Raw genomic sequence first — 14,042 nt, forward strand, 5'->3', positions numbered from 1 at the left:
AAAGCATTAGTCACTCAGTTGTGTCCAACTCTTTGTGAGTCTGTGGACTGGAACCCACCAGGCTCTTCTGTCCATGGAATTCTCCAGGCAAGAATACTGGGGTGGACTGCCATTTCCTTCTCTAGGGGATCTTCCCAACCCAGACACTAAACCCCAGTCTCCCACCTTGCAGGCTGACTCTTTACCAATGGAGTCACCAGGGAAGACCTATTAAGAAAAAGAAAGAGCTCAAATAAGCAATCTAACTTTATACCTCTCGGAACTAGAAAAAGAAGAGCAAATTAAGCCTAAGATTGCAGAAGGAAGGAAATAACAAAGACCAGAGCAGAAATAAATGGATACCAGGAAAACAATTGAAAAGACCAGTGAAATTGAGAGCTGATATTTTGAAGAGAAAAAAATTACTAAACTTTTAGTTAGGCTAACTAAGGGAAAAAAGACTAAAAAAAAAAAAAAATCAGAAATGTGAGACGAGACATCACACTCGATACCACAGAAGTACAGATCAGATCAGATCAGTCGCTCAGTCGTGTCCAACTCTTTGCGACCCCATGAATCGCAGAACACCAGGCCTCCCTGTCCATCACCAACTCCCGGAGTTCACTCAGACTCATGTCCATCGAGTCAGTGATGCCATCCAGCCATCTCATCCTCTGTCGTCCCCTTCTCCTCTTGCCCCCAATCCCTCCCAGCATCAGAGTCTTTTCCAATGAGTCAACTCTTCACATGAGGTGGCCAAAGTACTGGAGCTTCAGCTTTAGCATCATTCCTTCCAAAGAAATCCCAGGGCTGATCTCCTTCAGAATGGACTGGTTGGATCTCCTTGCAGTCCAAGGGACTCTTAAGAGTCTTCTCCAACACCACAGTTCAAAAGCATCAATTCTTGGGCGCTCAGCCTTCTTCACAGTCCAACTCTCACATCCATACATGACCACAGGAAAAACCATAGCCTTGACTAGATGAACCTTTGTTGGCAAAGTAATGTCTCTGCTTTTGAATATGCTATCTAGGTTGGTCATAACTTTCCTTCCAAGGAGTAAGCGTCTTTTAATTTCATGGCTGCAGTCACCATCTGTAGTGATTTTGGAGCCCAGAAAAATAAAGTCTGACACTGTTTCCACTGTTTCCCCATCTATTTCCCATGAAGTGGTGGGACCGGATGCCATGATCTTCGTTTTCTGAATGTTGAGCTTTAAGCCAACTTTTTCACTCTCCACTTTCACTTTCATCAAGAGGCTTTTGAGTTCCTCTTCCCTTTCTGCCATGAGGGTGGTGTCATCTGCATATCTGAGGTTATCAATATTTCTCCTGGCAATCTTGATTCCAGCTTGTGTTTCTTCCAGTCCAGCGTTTCTCATGATGTACTCTGCATATAAGTTAAATAAACAGGGTGACAATATATAGCCTTGATGAACTCCTTTTCCTATTTGGAACCAGTCTGTTGTTCCATGTCCAGTTCTAACTGTTGCTTCCTGACCTGCATACAAATTTCTCAAGAGGCAGATCAGGTGTTCTGGTATTCCCATCCTGTGAACAATTATATGCCAACAAATTAGATTACCTAGAAGAAATGGGTGAATTCTTAAAAACATGCAACCTACTAAGATTGAATTATGAAGAAATTGAAAATCTGAATAGACAAATAATGAGTAATGAAATTGAATCAGTAGTAAAATACTTCCCAACAAAGAAAAACTCAGGACCAGATGATTTCCCTGGTGAATTCTACCAAACATTTAAAGAAGAATTAATATGCTGACCCTTCTCTAACTTTTCCAAAAAACCATAGGGGAGGGAACACTCCCTAACTCATTTTATGAACCCAGTATTACCCTGATACCAAAGCCAAATAAAGATACTATAAGAAAAGAAAACTAGAGGTCAATATCCCTGATTAAATATTCCAAACAAACTATTAGCAGACTGAAGTCAGCAACACATTGGAAGAATCACACACCATGATCAACTGGTTTTACCCTTGGGTCACAAGGGTAGTTCAACACAGGTAAGTCAATAAATGTGTATGCCACACTGATGGAATGAAAGATGAAAATTGTAAGATCTTAATGCAGAAAAAGTGTTCAACAAAATACAAATATCCTTTCATGATAAAAACTCACGACAAATTGGGTATAGAAGGAACATACTAATACAGGCCGTATATGACAAGCCCATAGCTAACATACTCATGAATGAAAGGTTGAAAGATTTTCCTCTATGATCAGGAGCAAAACAAGGGTGCCCACTCTCACCACTCCTATTCAGTATAGTACTGGAAGTCCCAACTGTAGCAGTCAAGGAAGAAAAACAAATAAAAGGCATCCAAATTGGAAAGGAAGAAGTAAAATTGTTCTTGTTTATGATGATATCATCTTATATCATCCTAAAGAAAAGAAAATCCTAAAGATTCCACCAAAAAACTTATTAGAGCTAACCAGTGAGTTCAGTAATAAGCCTGTGCAAATACAGTCAACTAATATGAGACAAGAGAGCCTAAAAAAACTCAGTGGAGAAAGGATGGTCTCTTCAATAAATGGTGCTGGGGAAAACTGGAAAATTGCAGGCAAAAAAATGAAATTGGGCCCCTATTTTATACCATTCATAAAAATTAACTTTAACCAATAAGACCTGAATGTGTAAAACTCCTAAAAGAAAGCATAGAAAGCTCCTTGACATTGTCTGGCTATCATTTTTTGGAGATGACACTAAGCAACAAAAGCAGATGTCAGTGGGACTGCATCAAACTAAAAAGCTGCTGCACAGCAAAAGAAACAGTCAACAAAATGAAAAGGCGACCTACAGAATGGGAGAAAGCATTTCAAATCATATATTTGATAAGGGATTAATATCCAAAATATCTAAGGAACGTATATAATTCAAAAGCAAACATTCCAACTACCATATCATCCAGCAATTCCACTTCTGGGTATATACACAAAGAAATGAAATCAGAATCTCCAAGAGCTATCTGCACTCCCGCATTCATTGTATCATTATTCATAACAGCCAAGACATGGAAACAATCTTTAAGTGTCTGTCCATGGATGAATGGATAAAGAAAATGTGAGATGTATATATAATATTACTCAGACATGAAAATAAGAAAATTCTGCCATTTTCAACAGTGTGGATGGACCTTGAGGGCATTGCACACTAAGCAAAGTTAAGTCAGAGAGAAAGACAATTTTGTATGTCAGTTACATATGGAATCTTTAAAAGTCAAACTCATAAAAACAGAGTATAATGGTGGTTGGCAGAAGGTGGAGGAAAAGGGGAAATGTTGGTCACAGGGTATAAATTTCCAATTCTACGGTGAATAGGTTCTAGGCATCTAATGTACAGCATGGTGATTATACTTAACAATACCGTATTTATGTGTTTGAAAGCTGCTAAGAGAGCAGGTCTTAAATGCTCTTCACCCCTCAAAATAAATGGTAATTACGTAAGATGATGGAGGTGTTAACTAACCTCGCCATGGAATCCTTTCACAATATGTGTGTATCAAATGCCAACACTTTGTACATCTTAAACTTATACAATATATGTCAAACATAGCTCAGTAAAACTGTGAAAGAAAAGACAAGCATCCTGATTGCAAAGGAGCAAGTATTCTTCCTTTCACATCTTTGTTCACAGACGATATGGTATTATTCATAAAAAATCCTAAGGAATTCATGAAAAAACTATTAGAGCTAATAAATAAATTTAGGAAAGTTGCAGGATGCAAGATCACACAAAAATCAGTTGCATTTTTTATATTAGCAGTGAACACGGTGAAAATATAATTAGGAGAGCAATTGTATTTGCAGTAGCACACACACAAAAAAACAAAACCAGAATAGTTATGAGTAAATTTAACCAGGAGAAGGGAGTGGCAAACCACCTCAGTGTTCTTGCCTTGAGAACCCCAGTATGAAAAGGCAAAAAGATATGACACTGAAAGATGAACTCCACAGGTCAGTAGGTGCCCAATAAATAGCTCCAGAAAGAATGAAGATGCTGAGCCAAAGCAAAAACAACAGCCAGTTGTGGATGTGACTGGTGATGAAGTAAAGTCCAATGCTGTAAAGAACAATATTGGATAGGAACCCGAAATGTTAGGTCCATGAAACAAGGTAAATTGGAAGTGGTCAAACAGGAGATGGCAAGAGTCAACATTGGCATTTTAGGAATCAGTGCGCTAAATGGACCAGAATGGGTGAATTTAATTCAGGTAACCATTATATCTACTACTGTGGGCAAGAATCCCTTAGAAAAAATGGAGTAGTCCTCATAGTCAACAGAAGAGTCTGAAATGCAGTACTTGGGTGCAATCTCAAAAACGACAGAATGATCTCTGTTTATTTCCAAGGCAAACCATTCAATATCACAGTAATCCAAGTCTATGCCCCGACCACTAATGCCAAAGAAGCTGAAGTTGAACGGTTCTATGAAGACCTACAAGACCTTCTAGTTCAGTTCAGTTCAATCGCTCAGTTGTGTTCGACTCTTTGCAACCCCATGGACTGCAGCACGCCAGGCCTCCCTGAAGATGTCCTTTTCATCATAGGGGACTGGAATGCAAAAGTAGGAAGTCAAGAGATACCTGGAGTAATAGGCAAGTTTGGCCTCAAGAGATACCTGGAGTAACAGGCAAGTTTGGCCTTGGAGTACAAAATAAAGCAGGGCAAAGGCTTAACAGAGTTTTGCAAAGAGAACACAGTGGTCATAGCAAACACCCTCTTCCAACAACACAAGAGAAGACTCTACACATGGACATCACCAGATGGTCAATACCGAAATCTGATTGATTCTATTCTTTGCTGCCGAAGATGGAGAAGCTCTATACAATCAGCAAAAACAAGCCTGGGAGCTGACAGTGGCTCAGATCATGAACTCCTTATTGCAAAATTCAGGCTTAAATTGAAGAAAGTAGGGAAAACTACTAGACCATTCAGGTATAACCTAAATCAAATCCCTTACAGTTATAAAGTGGGAGTGACAAATAGATTCAAGGAATTAGATCTGATAGACAGAGTGCCTGAAGAACTATGGACGGAGGTTTGTGACATTGTACAGGAGGCAGTGATCAAGACCATCCCCAAGAAAAAGAAATGCAAAAAGGCAAAATGGTTGCCTGAGGAGGCCTTGCAAATAGCTGAGAAAAGAAGCAAAAGTCAAAGGAGAAAAGGAAAGATACATACATCTGAATGCAGAGTTCCAAAGAATAGTAAGGAGAGATAAGAAAGGCTTCCTAAATGATCAATGCAAAGAAATAGAGGAAAACAATAGAATGGGAAAGACTAGAGATCTCTTCAAGAAAATTAGAGCTACCAAGGGAACATTTCATGCAAAGATGGGCATGATAAAGGACAGAAATGGTATGGTCCTAACAGAAGCAGAAGATATTAAGAAGAGGTGGCAAGAATACAGAGAAGAACTATACAAAAAAGATCATGACCCAGACAGCCCCGATGGTGTGATCACCCACCTAGAGCCAGACATCCTGGAATGCAAAGTCAAGTGGGCCTTAGGAAGCATCACTACGAACAAAGCTAGTGGAGGTGATGGAATTCCAGTTGAGCTATTTCAAATCCTGAAAGATGATGCTGTGAAAAGTGCTGCATTCAATACACCAGAAAATTTGGAAAACTCTGCAGTGGCCACAGGACTGGAAAAGGTCAGTTTTCATTCCAATCCCAAAGAAAGGCAATGCCAAAGAATGCTCAAACTACTGCACAACTGCTCTCACCTCACATGCTAGCAAAGTAATACTCAAAATTCTCCAAGCCAGGCTTTAACAGTACATGAACCAAGAACCTTGGATGTTCAAGCTGGATTTAGAAAAGGCAGAGGAATCAGAGATCAAATTACTAACATCCATTGGATCATCGAAAAAAGCAAGAGAGTTCCAGAAAAACATCTACTTCTGCTTTATTGACTATGCCAAAGCTTTGACTGTGTGGATCATAACAAACCGTGGAAAATTCTTCAAGACATGGAATCAGACCACCTGACCTGCCTCCTGAGAAATCTGTATGCAGCTAAGAAGCAACCATTAGAACTAAACATGGAACAGACTGGTCCCACATTGGGAGAGGACATGTACCTCATTACCTCCTTTATAAGTTTTCTCTTAACTAATCTGCTATCATAAAATTTTAAATCTTTTGCTCAAAAGAGTAGATATGACTATTCCATTCCAGAGTTAAGTAAAATCACTCAAGGAAATAATTTCTGTTTGGGATCATCTGCATGGCTGGGTGTCCACATTGTCTTCTGGTAAATTCTTATTTATCCTTCAAAATACATATGCCACTGAAGGCTTTTCCAACCCTGTTCTCACTCCATCCCAGGTAATTAATTAATAACTCTCTTATGCCATTATTAGGCAAAATTTTTAGGCATAAGTTTTCATTGTACCATTTAACTGGGTTATATTGAATTATTTGTCTGCTCCACTGGACCCTGATTCCTTGAAGACCTAGACTGTACCTCATTCTTTTCTGTATTTCCAGTGCCCAGATAATGCTCATAGGTGACTGGCATATAGTAAGTGTATGTTAAGTGCTTGTTGAGTAGAGCTGTTACCCAGTAAGATCAGTGTTATAATACAGCTACTTTGGTTTTTGGTTTGCATTGTAAAATCATAATATAATGCACAAGACAAATCTTCTGATCTTGAAATCTCTTTATCACCAGGATGTAGGCCTTTGGAAGCTTAAATGTAGTAGATTAAGGGAGAGAGTATATTTAATTTTTACTTCCTACATGGGAATCTAGTGATTTGCTAGGTGTTTTATAAGTACTTAAATATTTGTTTCATGGATGATTTAGATTGCTTGAGAAGAGGTCTGGGCCTAAGCAAAGGAAAAAAAAAAGTTTCTAAAGTTGGTTTAATATTGTATCTATCCTATTTTTAAAATTATTATTATTTTAAAAGTTATTTTTTGGCTTCACTGGCTCTTCCTTGCAGTGCGTGGTCTTTGTCTAGTCACAGCACACAGGGGCTTCTCTTGTGGGGCATGGACTCCTTGTCGCAGCACATGCTTAGTTGCCCTGAGGCATGTGAGATCTTAGTTCCCTGAAGGGGGATCGAACCTGCATCCCCTGCATTGGAAGGCAGATTCTTAGCTACTGGACCACCAGGGAAGTCCCTGTATCCATTCTAGTAAGGAAGGTGAGGTGTCCCTATATTTCTCTAAGCATGAGGGAAATAGCCATTGGTCTTGTGTTATTTAGGCAGGATCTAAGTTTGGAAACAAAGACTTAAACCAAATGTTCTCTCTGGAGAACTAACTCTCTTTGGACAGGATTTGTTCTTAAAATTATTTTGTTAATTAATACATTTTCTGTTATAGCTGCATAGCTTTGAAAGCACAGACGAGATTGTCATCTTTTTTTCCTTAGCAATGATAGGCTACGGTTGACAGTTTGTCTTTATTCTCTTTTAGGAACCTAAATTCCAAGATGGAAAGGAGTCAGAGCTGCAGTGACACTGGTCAGGACAGAGCAAAGAGCAGACTCAGAGCAGCCCCGGCCAGCAAAGCCAAGGTAGGCCTCAGACACAGGCTTCTTCTTGGGCTCTCTCGTCCCGTCCCTTAACCTCCTGCACATGGCCACAAAGGAACGATTTCAGATGAGAAGAGGCACAGTGGATCCTAGGCAAACTCATTATGTTGGAGAATTTTACAAAACAGATGTAAAGGGAAGAGAGTTTGAATTAGTACGAAGATAAGTAGAATGAGGGCTCCTAGAAAAACCTTCTTAAAAATTCTAGATGAGGTTTTTTTCATAAAGGTTTTCAATCTCATTATTTGTTTCATGTGTAGGAATTTCTCTAAATGGTGGGTGCACTCTAAATGAGGGATTTTTTTACATTACTTAGACTTGTATCACCCATTATCTCTTTTCTTACCCTTCTCTCCTCTACCTCTCTACCATCAAGAAGGAATGATGAAGAAAAAGGTTATGTATATATGTATACATAGTCTTCTAATCTCTTTCAGGCCACAGCCATGACCCCCACCTCCAACCCCATCATCGGCGTTCTGCTGTCCACCCGGAACCACCGCTGCCTCTCGGCTCCCGACCTAACCGTTGAGAAGCGCCTGCCCTTCAGCTCCCTGTCAGCCTTGGCTTCCTTACATAAGCCAGAGCGCTCTATCAGCCCTGAGAGTAACGACAGCATCTCAGAAGAGCTAAACCATTTCAAGCCCATTGTCTGCTCACCGTGTACTCCACCCAAGAGGCTCCCTGATGGCCGCGTGTTGAGTCCCCTCATCATCAAATCGACACCCCGCAACCTAAACAGAAGCCTGCAGAAGCAGACTTCTTATGAGGCTAGTCCACGGATCCTCAAAAAGTGGGAGCAGATCTTTCAGGAGCGGCAGATCAAAAAGACCCTTTCAAAAGCCACCCTCACCTCCCTGGCTCCAGAAACAGGGGACGACTTACTGGTCTCTGAAGTTACGCAGTCCAACAAGGAGAAGCCTCTTCTGCCTTTAAATACAAGACTGTCCAGTGGGCAAGTTCTCTCTGAATGTACGGGACCTACCGCCCCTGACCTTGATTATTTTTCCTCTGTTAGCCAGACAAAAGCAGAACAGGGCAGTGACCGTAAAAAGAACACTGAGATCCCATTGGAAACCTGCTGCTCTTCAGAACTCCCAGTGGGGGCCAGTGGGACTTCTTTGGAGAGAGAGCAGTCGGAAAGGTCAGGGTCATCCCCAGATGCCAAGTTAGATAAAACCCGTATAACAGCAACTATGAAAATCTCGGCAGTTAACTCAGTGCTACCTAAAAACAGTGTTTTGGGTGGGGTCCTCAAAACAAAGAAACAGCTGAAGACAGTGAATCATTTTGATCTGCCTAATGGTGTTCTGGCAGACAACCTAGGTGATGAGCCACTTCCTTCCTTGCGTCGGGGCAGGAAAAGACGCTGTAAGACCAAGCACTTGGAACAAAATGGCTCCCTTAAGAAACTGCGACAAAGCAGTGGTGAGGTGGGTCTGGCCCCCACAGACCCAGTGCTGCGAGAGATGGAGCAGAAATTGCAGCAAGAGGAAGAGGACCGGCAGCTGGCTCTGCAGTTGCAGCGCATGTTTGACAACGAAAGGCGGACTGTGAGTCGGCGAAAAGGAAGCGTGGATCAGTATCTCCTGCGGTCCAGTAGCATGGCGGGGGCCAAGTAGCACCTGATGAACAGTGTTACCTGTTTTTCTCAGAGGTCTTTGAGCTTGATCATGTACCCTGAAGAAATGAGTGTTCTCACTTTGGGTTTCTTTTAATGGCAAAACACTGTCAAGTATGATTCTGAGAGGTTTTAGGGCCTTTGTAGACTATATCCAAGGGAACTCTGTCTCTGCCTCCCTGTGACCCAGGCCAGAAGCACTCCTCACTCCCTAGGGTGGCCCACCCCTTACGGTATCCGGGCCAAATCTGGCAGCACCTGCTTGGCATGAGATTCAGGAGCAGAGTGGCCAGGGTTAGATGGTAGAGGAGAAAGGGGATGCCTTCTTACATTGATAGACCTCCTGACTTCTTTCAGCAGGTGGTGTTTTAAAGCAGCCTTGCAGATAAAAATTAGTTCCATCTTTTGTTTTTTTTCCAAAGAAGTGCAACAGTGTAGTTCTTTGGCAGATCCAAAAAGACTGTGTTCCCCCTTCTTACCTTTGCTTCAAGTAAATATACCTAATGAAATCAGTTTTTATGCTTCTACAAAAGTTAATTTACATTCCTTGTTTTAAAAAATAACATTTGATTAATACTATATAGTTGACAGACCACATTCATAGTCATTGTTTAATTTGGTCTTTTCAGGAGACCTCACATGTAAGTGGTATTAGCCTCAGTTTCTGATGATGAAACTGCATTGCAGATGTTCAGGTTCTCTCAACTACTAAGGGCATACATAGCCCAGACTGATTGCTGGGTCTCCCAACAACAAATCCCATGGATTTTTTCCACACTTAAGAGGTTGCCATAATGGACAGCAATCCAAGGACATACCAGGGGAGCCTAGAGAAAGCTGGCTGGGCTTTGAATATTGATTGTGCAAAATCCACATGCAGATAATTGAGATTGACTGGAAGTGCAAACATATACTGTACAGTTATCCACATTCCTCCAGTTTACAGCCTTCTGTTTTCCTGGGGTTCCACTCTGTTAGTTAGATAAACTGTGATTGGACCTCATTATTACTCTCCTTTTGGACAAGAGTTATCTGTAGTGTTGTCCTAAAATCCAAAAAATTTGCCCAGAAGTCTGGCAAGAACAGTACTGAGACTCCCTACTGTGGAAACACGGTGTCTAGCTGGATGCAGCTGGTCAATTCAGTCCCATGGACCTTTGGGGTTTATTTTCCTTAGCAGGTGACACCGTGTGTCTTTTGCATCTCTGGTGGTGCTTGGTGCTTCTGCCCATCTGGGCTCATTGAGAGTAGGGATTAGGATAGAATTTTAGGGAATCTCTGGTGGGCTGGCATTCCCTGTGCATGTATGAGCTGTTACTATAAAGTCATGTGACTGGCATTTTAACAAGCCTTTCAGATCGTACATATCCCAGTGTACATTGTCCCCCCTCAGGTTGCCTCATCTGGAGGCTGCACAGTTTTTCCAATGATGTTGTCTTTGGTGAAAACATTTCTGGAACTGTCGTCAAAGTCTGGAGACATCTAGACATCTAATAGTCAAACTGGAAAGGACGTTAATGGTTGTCTATTCCAGCTTCTTCCTCTTAACTAAGGCAGAAGCTAAGGTCCAGAACAATGACTCACTTATCCAGATCACAAAGGATTTACTGTATCACCTACTTTTGATTCTTCTCAGAAGATTTGCCTCCCTTCTTCTCTTTAATCTTTGGGTTATAGGAAAGATAATTTTAATTTGAAACTAGTCAGAAGCTATTGGAAACCTTTGGAACAGAAAGTAGGTTATCAAGAGGGTTGGAGTCAGAAACGAGGTGCAGCTGTAAAGCAGTCAGAGCCGTTTTCTTGGGCAACTCATACACAATTCCCAGAGGAGTTCCAGAGATGTCTGAAGTACCTGGGTAATCACTGAGAGATGTGGGGCCTCCTCAGTGACTACTTTGGTGGGGAGTGTCACTCACCTGAATGTATGTGTTCTGTGTGTCTGTGCGTGCACACGTGCAGATGTGTGTTTAGAAAATATACACTGATCTCTTTACTTCATTTTCATACCACTTCAGTTTTAGGTCCTCCCAGCAACACAGGCCCTCCAAAAGCTGCTGGAGGGCATATTGGTGCCCAGGATAGAAAAGCTGGCAGTGGTCTGCAGAGGGCAGGGAGGGTGACTTACTAAATGCCCTCAAAGAAGATGTCAGTTACTGCCATTTCATGGAGTTCCTTTTCGATCTTAGTAAATGTTATTGGAAGGCTAGTCTCATTGGTAGTAGCAAAGACACTTATTTTTCCACTTGTCACCTTTTTCTGTATCTCCAATAATTTGAAAACCTTTTCAGTTGGAGCTAATTTTGGTTTTTGGAAAAAAGATGAATATTTTTAATAGAAAAGATATATATTTTAAATATTTCCCCAAACTAATACTTTCATTTTAAGAAATTGCTTAGTAGTGACAACAAGTTTTAGTGTCAGGTTACAGAATGAAAATTTGTTACGTGAATATTCCAAAAACTGAATCCAGTTTAGTGACCCCCTACTGTGGAGCCTTGAATGGTACTGACAGTTGTTTCCAGACTTGAGCTGAGCAGCAGTCCTTCAAACACACGCAAAGTAGGCTAAGGAAGGAGGAGGCTTAATCTTTCCTCTTCCTGGCTTTGGAGGAGGGTAAAACCACTAAGATATTATCTCTATTTTAACATGCTTCCCATACTTAACTACTAAAACCTGAACACTTCTTTCTGAAAGAATTCCCCTCCCCTGTTGCTTAATTGTGAAGTTGGTCACAAATGGAGTTGTTGACATGAATTCTTTAGAGAAAAAGACACGGAAGGAAAACAGAATGATGGGGAGGGTTTGTGAGCTAGAATGAAAGATATGCTATCTCCCAAAACAAACATTTCTCACAAATCATTGGAATCTGCTTCACCATAGAAATTTCCCATGTTCTGTTTACTCTGTCCTTGTGTATATGCATTGTGTTTTTTCTTATTAAAGGGGAAGTTATGAGAGGTTGGAGGATGGAGGTCATTCTAATGGGAAATCCAAGAAACATGGTTCCTGAGAACGGGGCTCGAAGCCCTTTTTTTTAACAAGTGGGAAAGATACTTTGGGAACATGTTCATGATCCATTGATTGTATCTGCTGGAAGAAGTTATCTGGGCCTGTTGGGTTGATGTCAAGTTTGGGGATTATGTATCCAGCCCCTGGCCCCTTTCATATAATTGCCTCTTTTTAGAAGGTTGATTCTTTTTGGCTGAAACTTCCCAGGAAAACCTTTTGTAAATGGCTTCATTTATTTTTTTAAATGGAATCTTTAAATTTTTGCCTGGAGGAAGCACTAGTGATGAATGCCTTCTGTGTTTTTTTTGTTGTTGTTCATTTTCTCTTAAAAATGCCCTTAAGAAATTAAAGCTGCTTAATTAATTGCTATGTGATTACAAACTGACTAAGATGGAAAGAAAGCTGCCACTGGCTTGACTGGTGACGCTGATGACCGAAGGCTGTGCTGCTCATCCTTTTTGTTCCATTTGACAGATATTTCCTGAGTTTCGAACTTGTGCCAGCCCTGTGCTGGGTCATGGATATAAAGAAGGAAAGGACAGTCCGTGCTCTTGAACTCAGTGTCTCCTGGAATGTATTTGAATGTATGTGTGGCTGGAGAGTTCGTTAATGGTTTCATAAAGGGCCATAGTGACGATCTTGGATGGCCCATTCAAGGTACCGTCTAGCACCCTTGGACATTTTAGATACCCCCATCAGTTCTGTGAACTTGACTGCAATATTGCTTTCTGTTTCTGAAGTACTTTTACCAGAGGAGAATGATCTTTCTCCTCCCACGATTATAGGACAATTATAGTTCTCCAGGAGCTGCTTTTAGCATAAAGCCCCAAGAAATGAGGAAGACTGTGGATCACTGACATGGTCAGAGGAGGTTCAGATCTCAACTTAGCAACCTACCAACCTCTCCACGAACCAGACCTCTCACCAAAGCTGGCAGCAACTTGGGATTCTTTTCCTTTTTCTTGCATGGCTTTCCATTGAGATGGAAGGCCAGCTGGTGAGGAGGGGAAGAAAAATGAAGGCTGGATCATAATCACAAAATGTTAGATAGCTGGAATGGGCATGGGAATTACCCAAGTCACACTATCCCACCTGATGCCCTCCTTCTCTTTAAGAAACAAGGAACTTGGGGTTCAGTGCCCTGTGTTATATTTTGTACTACAGTTATCCAGGGTCTGAATGAATAGTCCTCTAAGCTGCACACACACACAATTTGCTCATGAAGGAGATATCCAAATGATTATTTTAACAGCTTTTTCTTCCTGCTTTTTTTCAGATAGAATTAAAATGTACCCAGATCCCTTGAATACACACCCAGGTAGGGAACCGCCCGCCCCCACCCCCACCCCCATAGTGAGAGTAATGTGAATGTGAAATCTTGGGAAGTGATATATTTTGATTGAACAGCCTGTCATTTTTAACTACCAGGGATTAGAACCCAGTCAGCCCTTCATTTTCTTTGAAAATCAAAAACTCCATAGAGACTTAATTTTTCTCGGCCAGCCATTTCTCATCAACCCACAGATTGGTCATTTGGCTTGGCTTTTAGAAGTAAATATAGCTACTTATGTTGTGACTCAATGAGAATGACTTATTCTTGTGTCAATGATGAAGCAGGTCTGCTTTTTATTTTTTGAGGGGTGGAATACTAGGAAAAGAGGCTGCTTGAATAGGCTTTCCTCCAAAGATGATCCAGAAATGCATCTTGACCCATGTCATCCACAGCTAAGATACATATACAGAAGCCTTCAGTTTAGAAACTGGTTATATTGGATGAAGGAAACGTGCCAAGACTGAATGTGCACATTGTTCTATGTATTATCAGTATTTTTTTCTAAGAAAAATATTTACACACTTTGCT

At 41.0% G+C, this 14,042-nt stretch overlaps 1 protein-coding gene across 1 annotated transcript in view; it reads left to right on the forward strand.

The window, feature by feature from the left end:
• RNF169 (ring finger protein 169) overlaps positions 1-14,042 on the forward strand; it is an 89,906-nt gene extending 75,864 nt beyond the window's left edge. Inside the window, exons 5-6 of the mRNA XM_055549089.1 lie at positions 7,434-7,533; positions 7,989-14,042. Coding sequence (XP_055405064.1) covers positions 7,434-7,533; positions 7,989-9,173 — 1,285 coding nt within the window. The 3' untranslated portion in view covers positions 9,174-14,042. The remainder of the gene's footprint in view (positions 1-7,433; positions 7,534-7,988) is intronic.

The sequence above is a fragment of the Bubalus kerabau genome, chromosome 15 (assembly GCF_029407905.1).
Source record: "Bubalus kerabau isolate K-KA32 ecotype Philippines breed swamp buffalo chromosome 15, PCC_UOA_SB_1v2, whole genome shotgun sequence".
Classification (NCBI taxonomy): domain Eukaryota; kingdom Metazoa; phylum Chordata; class Mammalia; order Artiodactyla; family Bovidae; genus Bubalus; species Bubalus kerabau.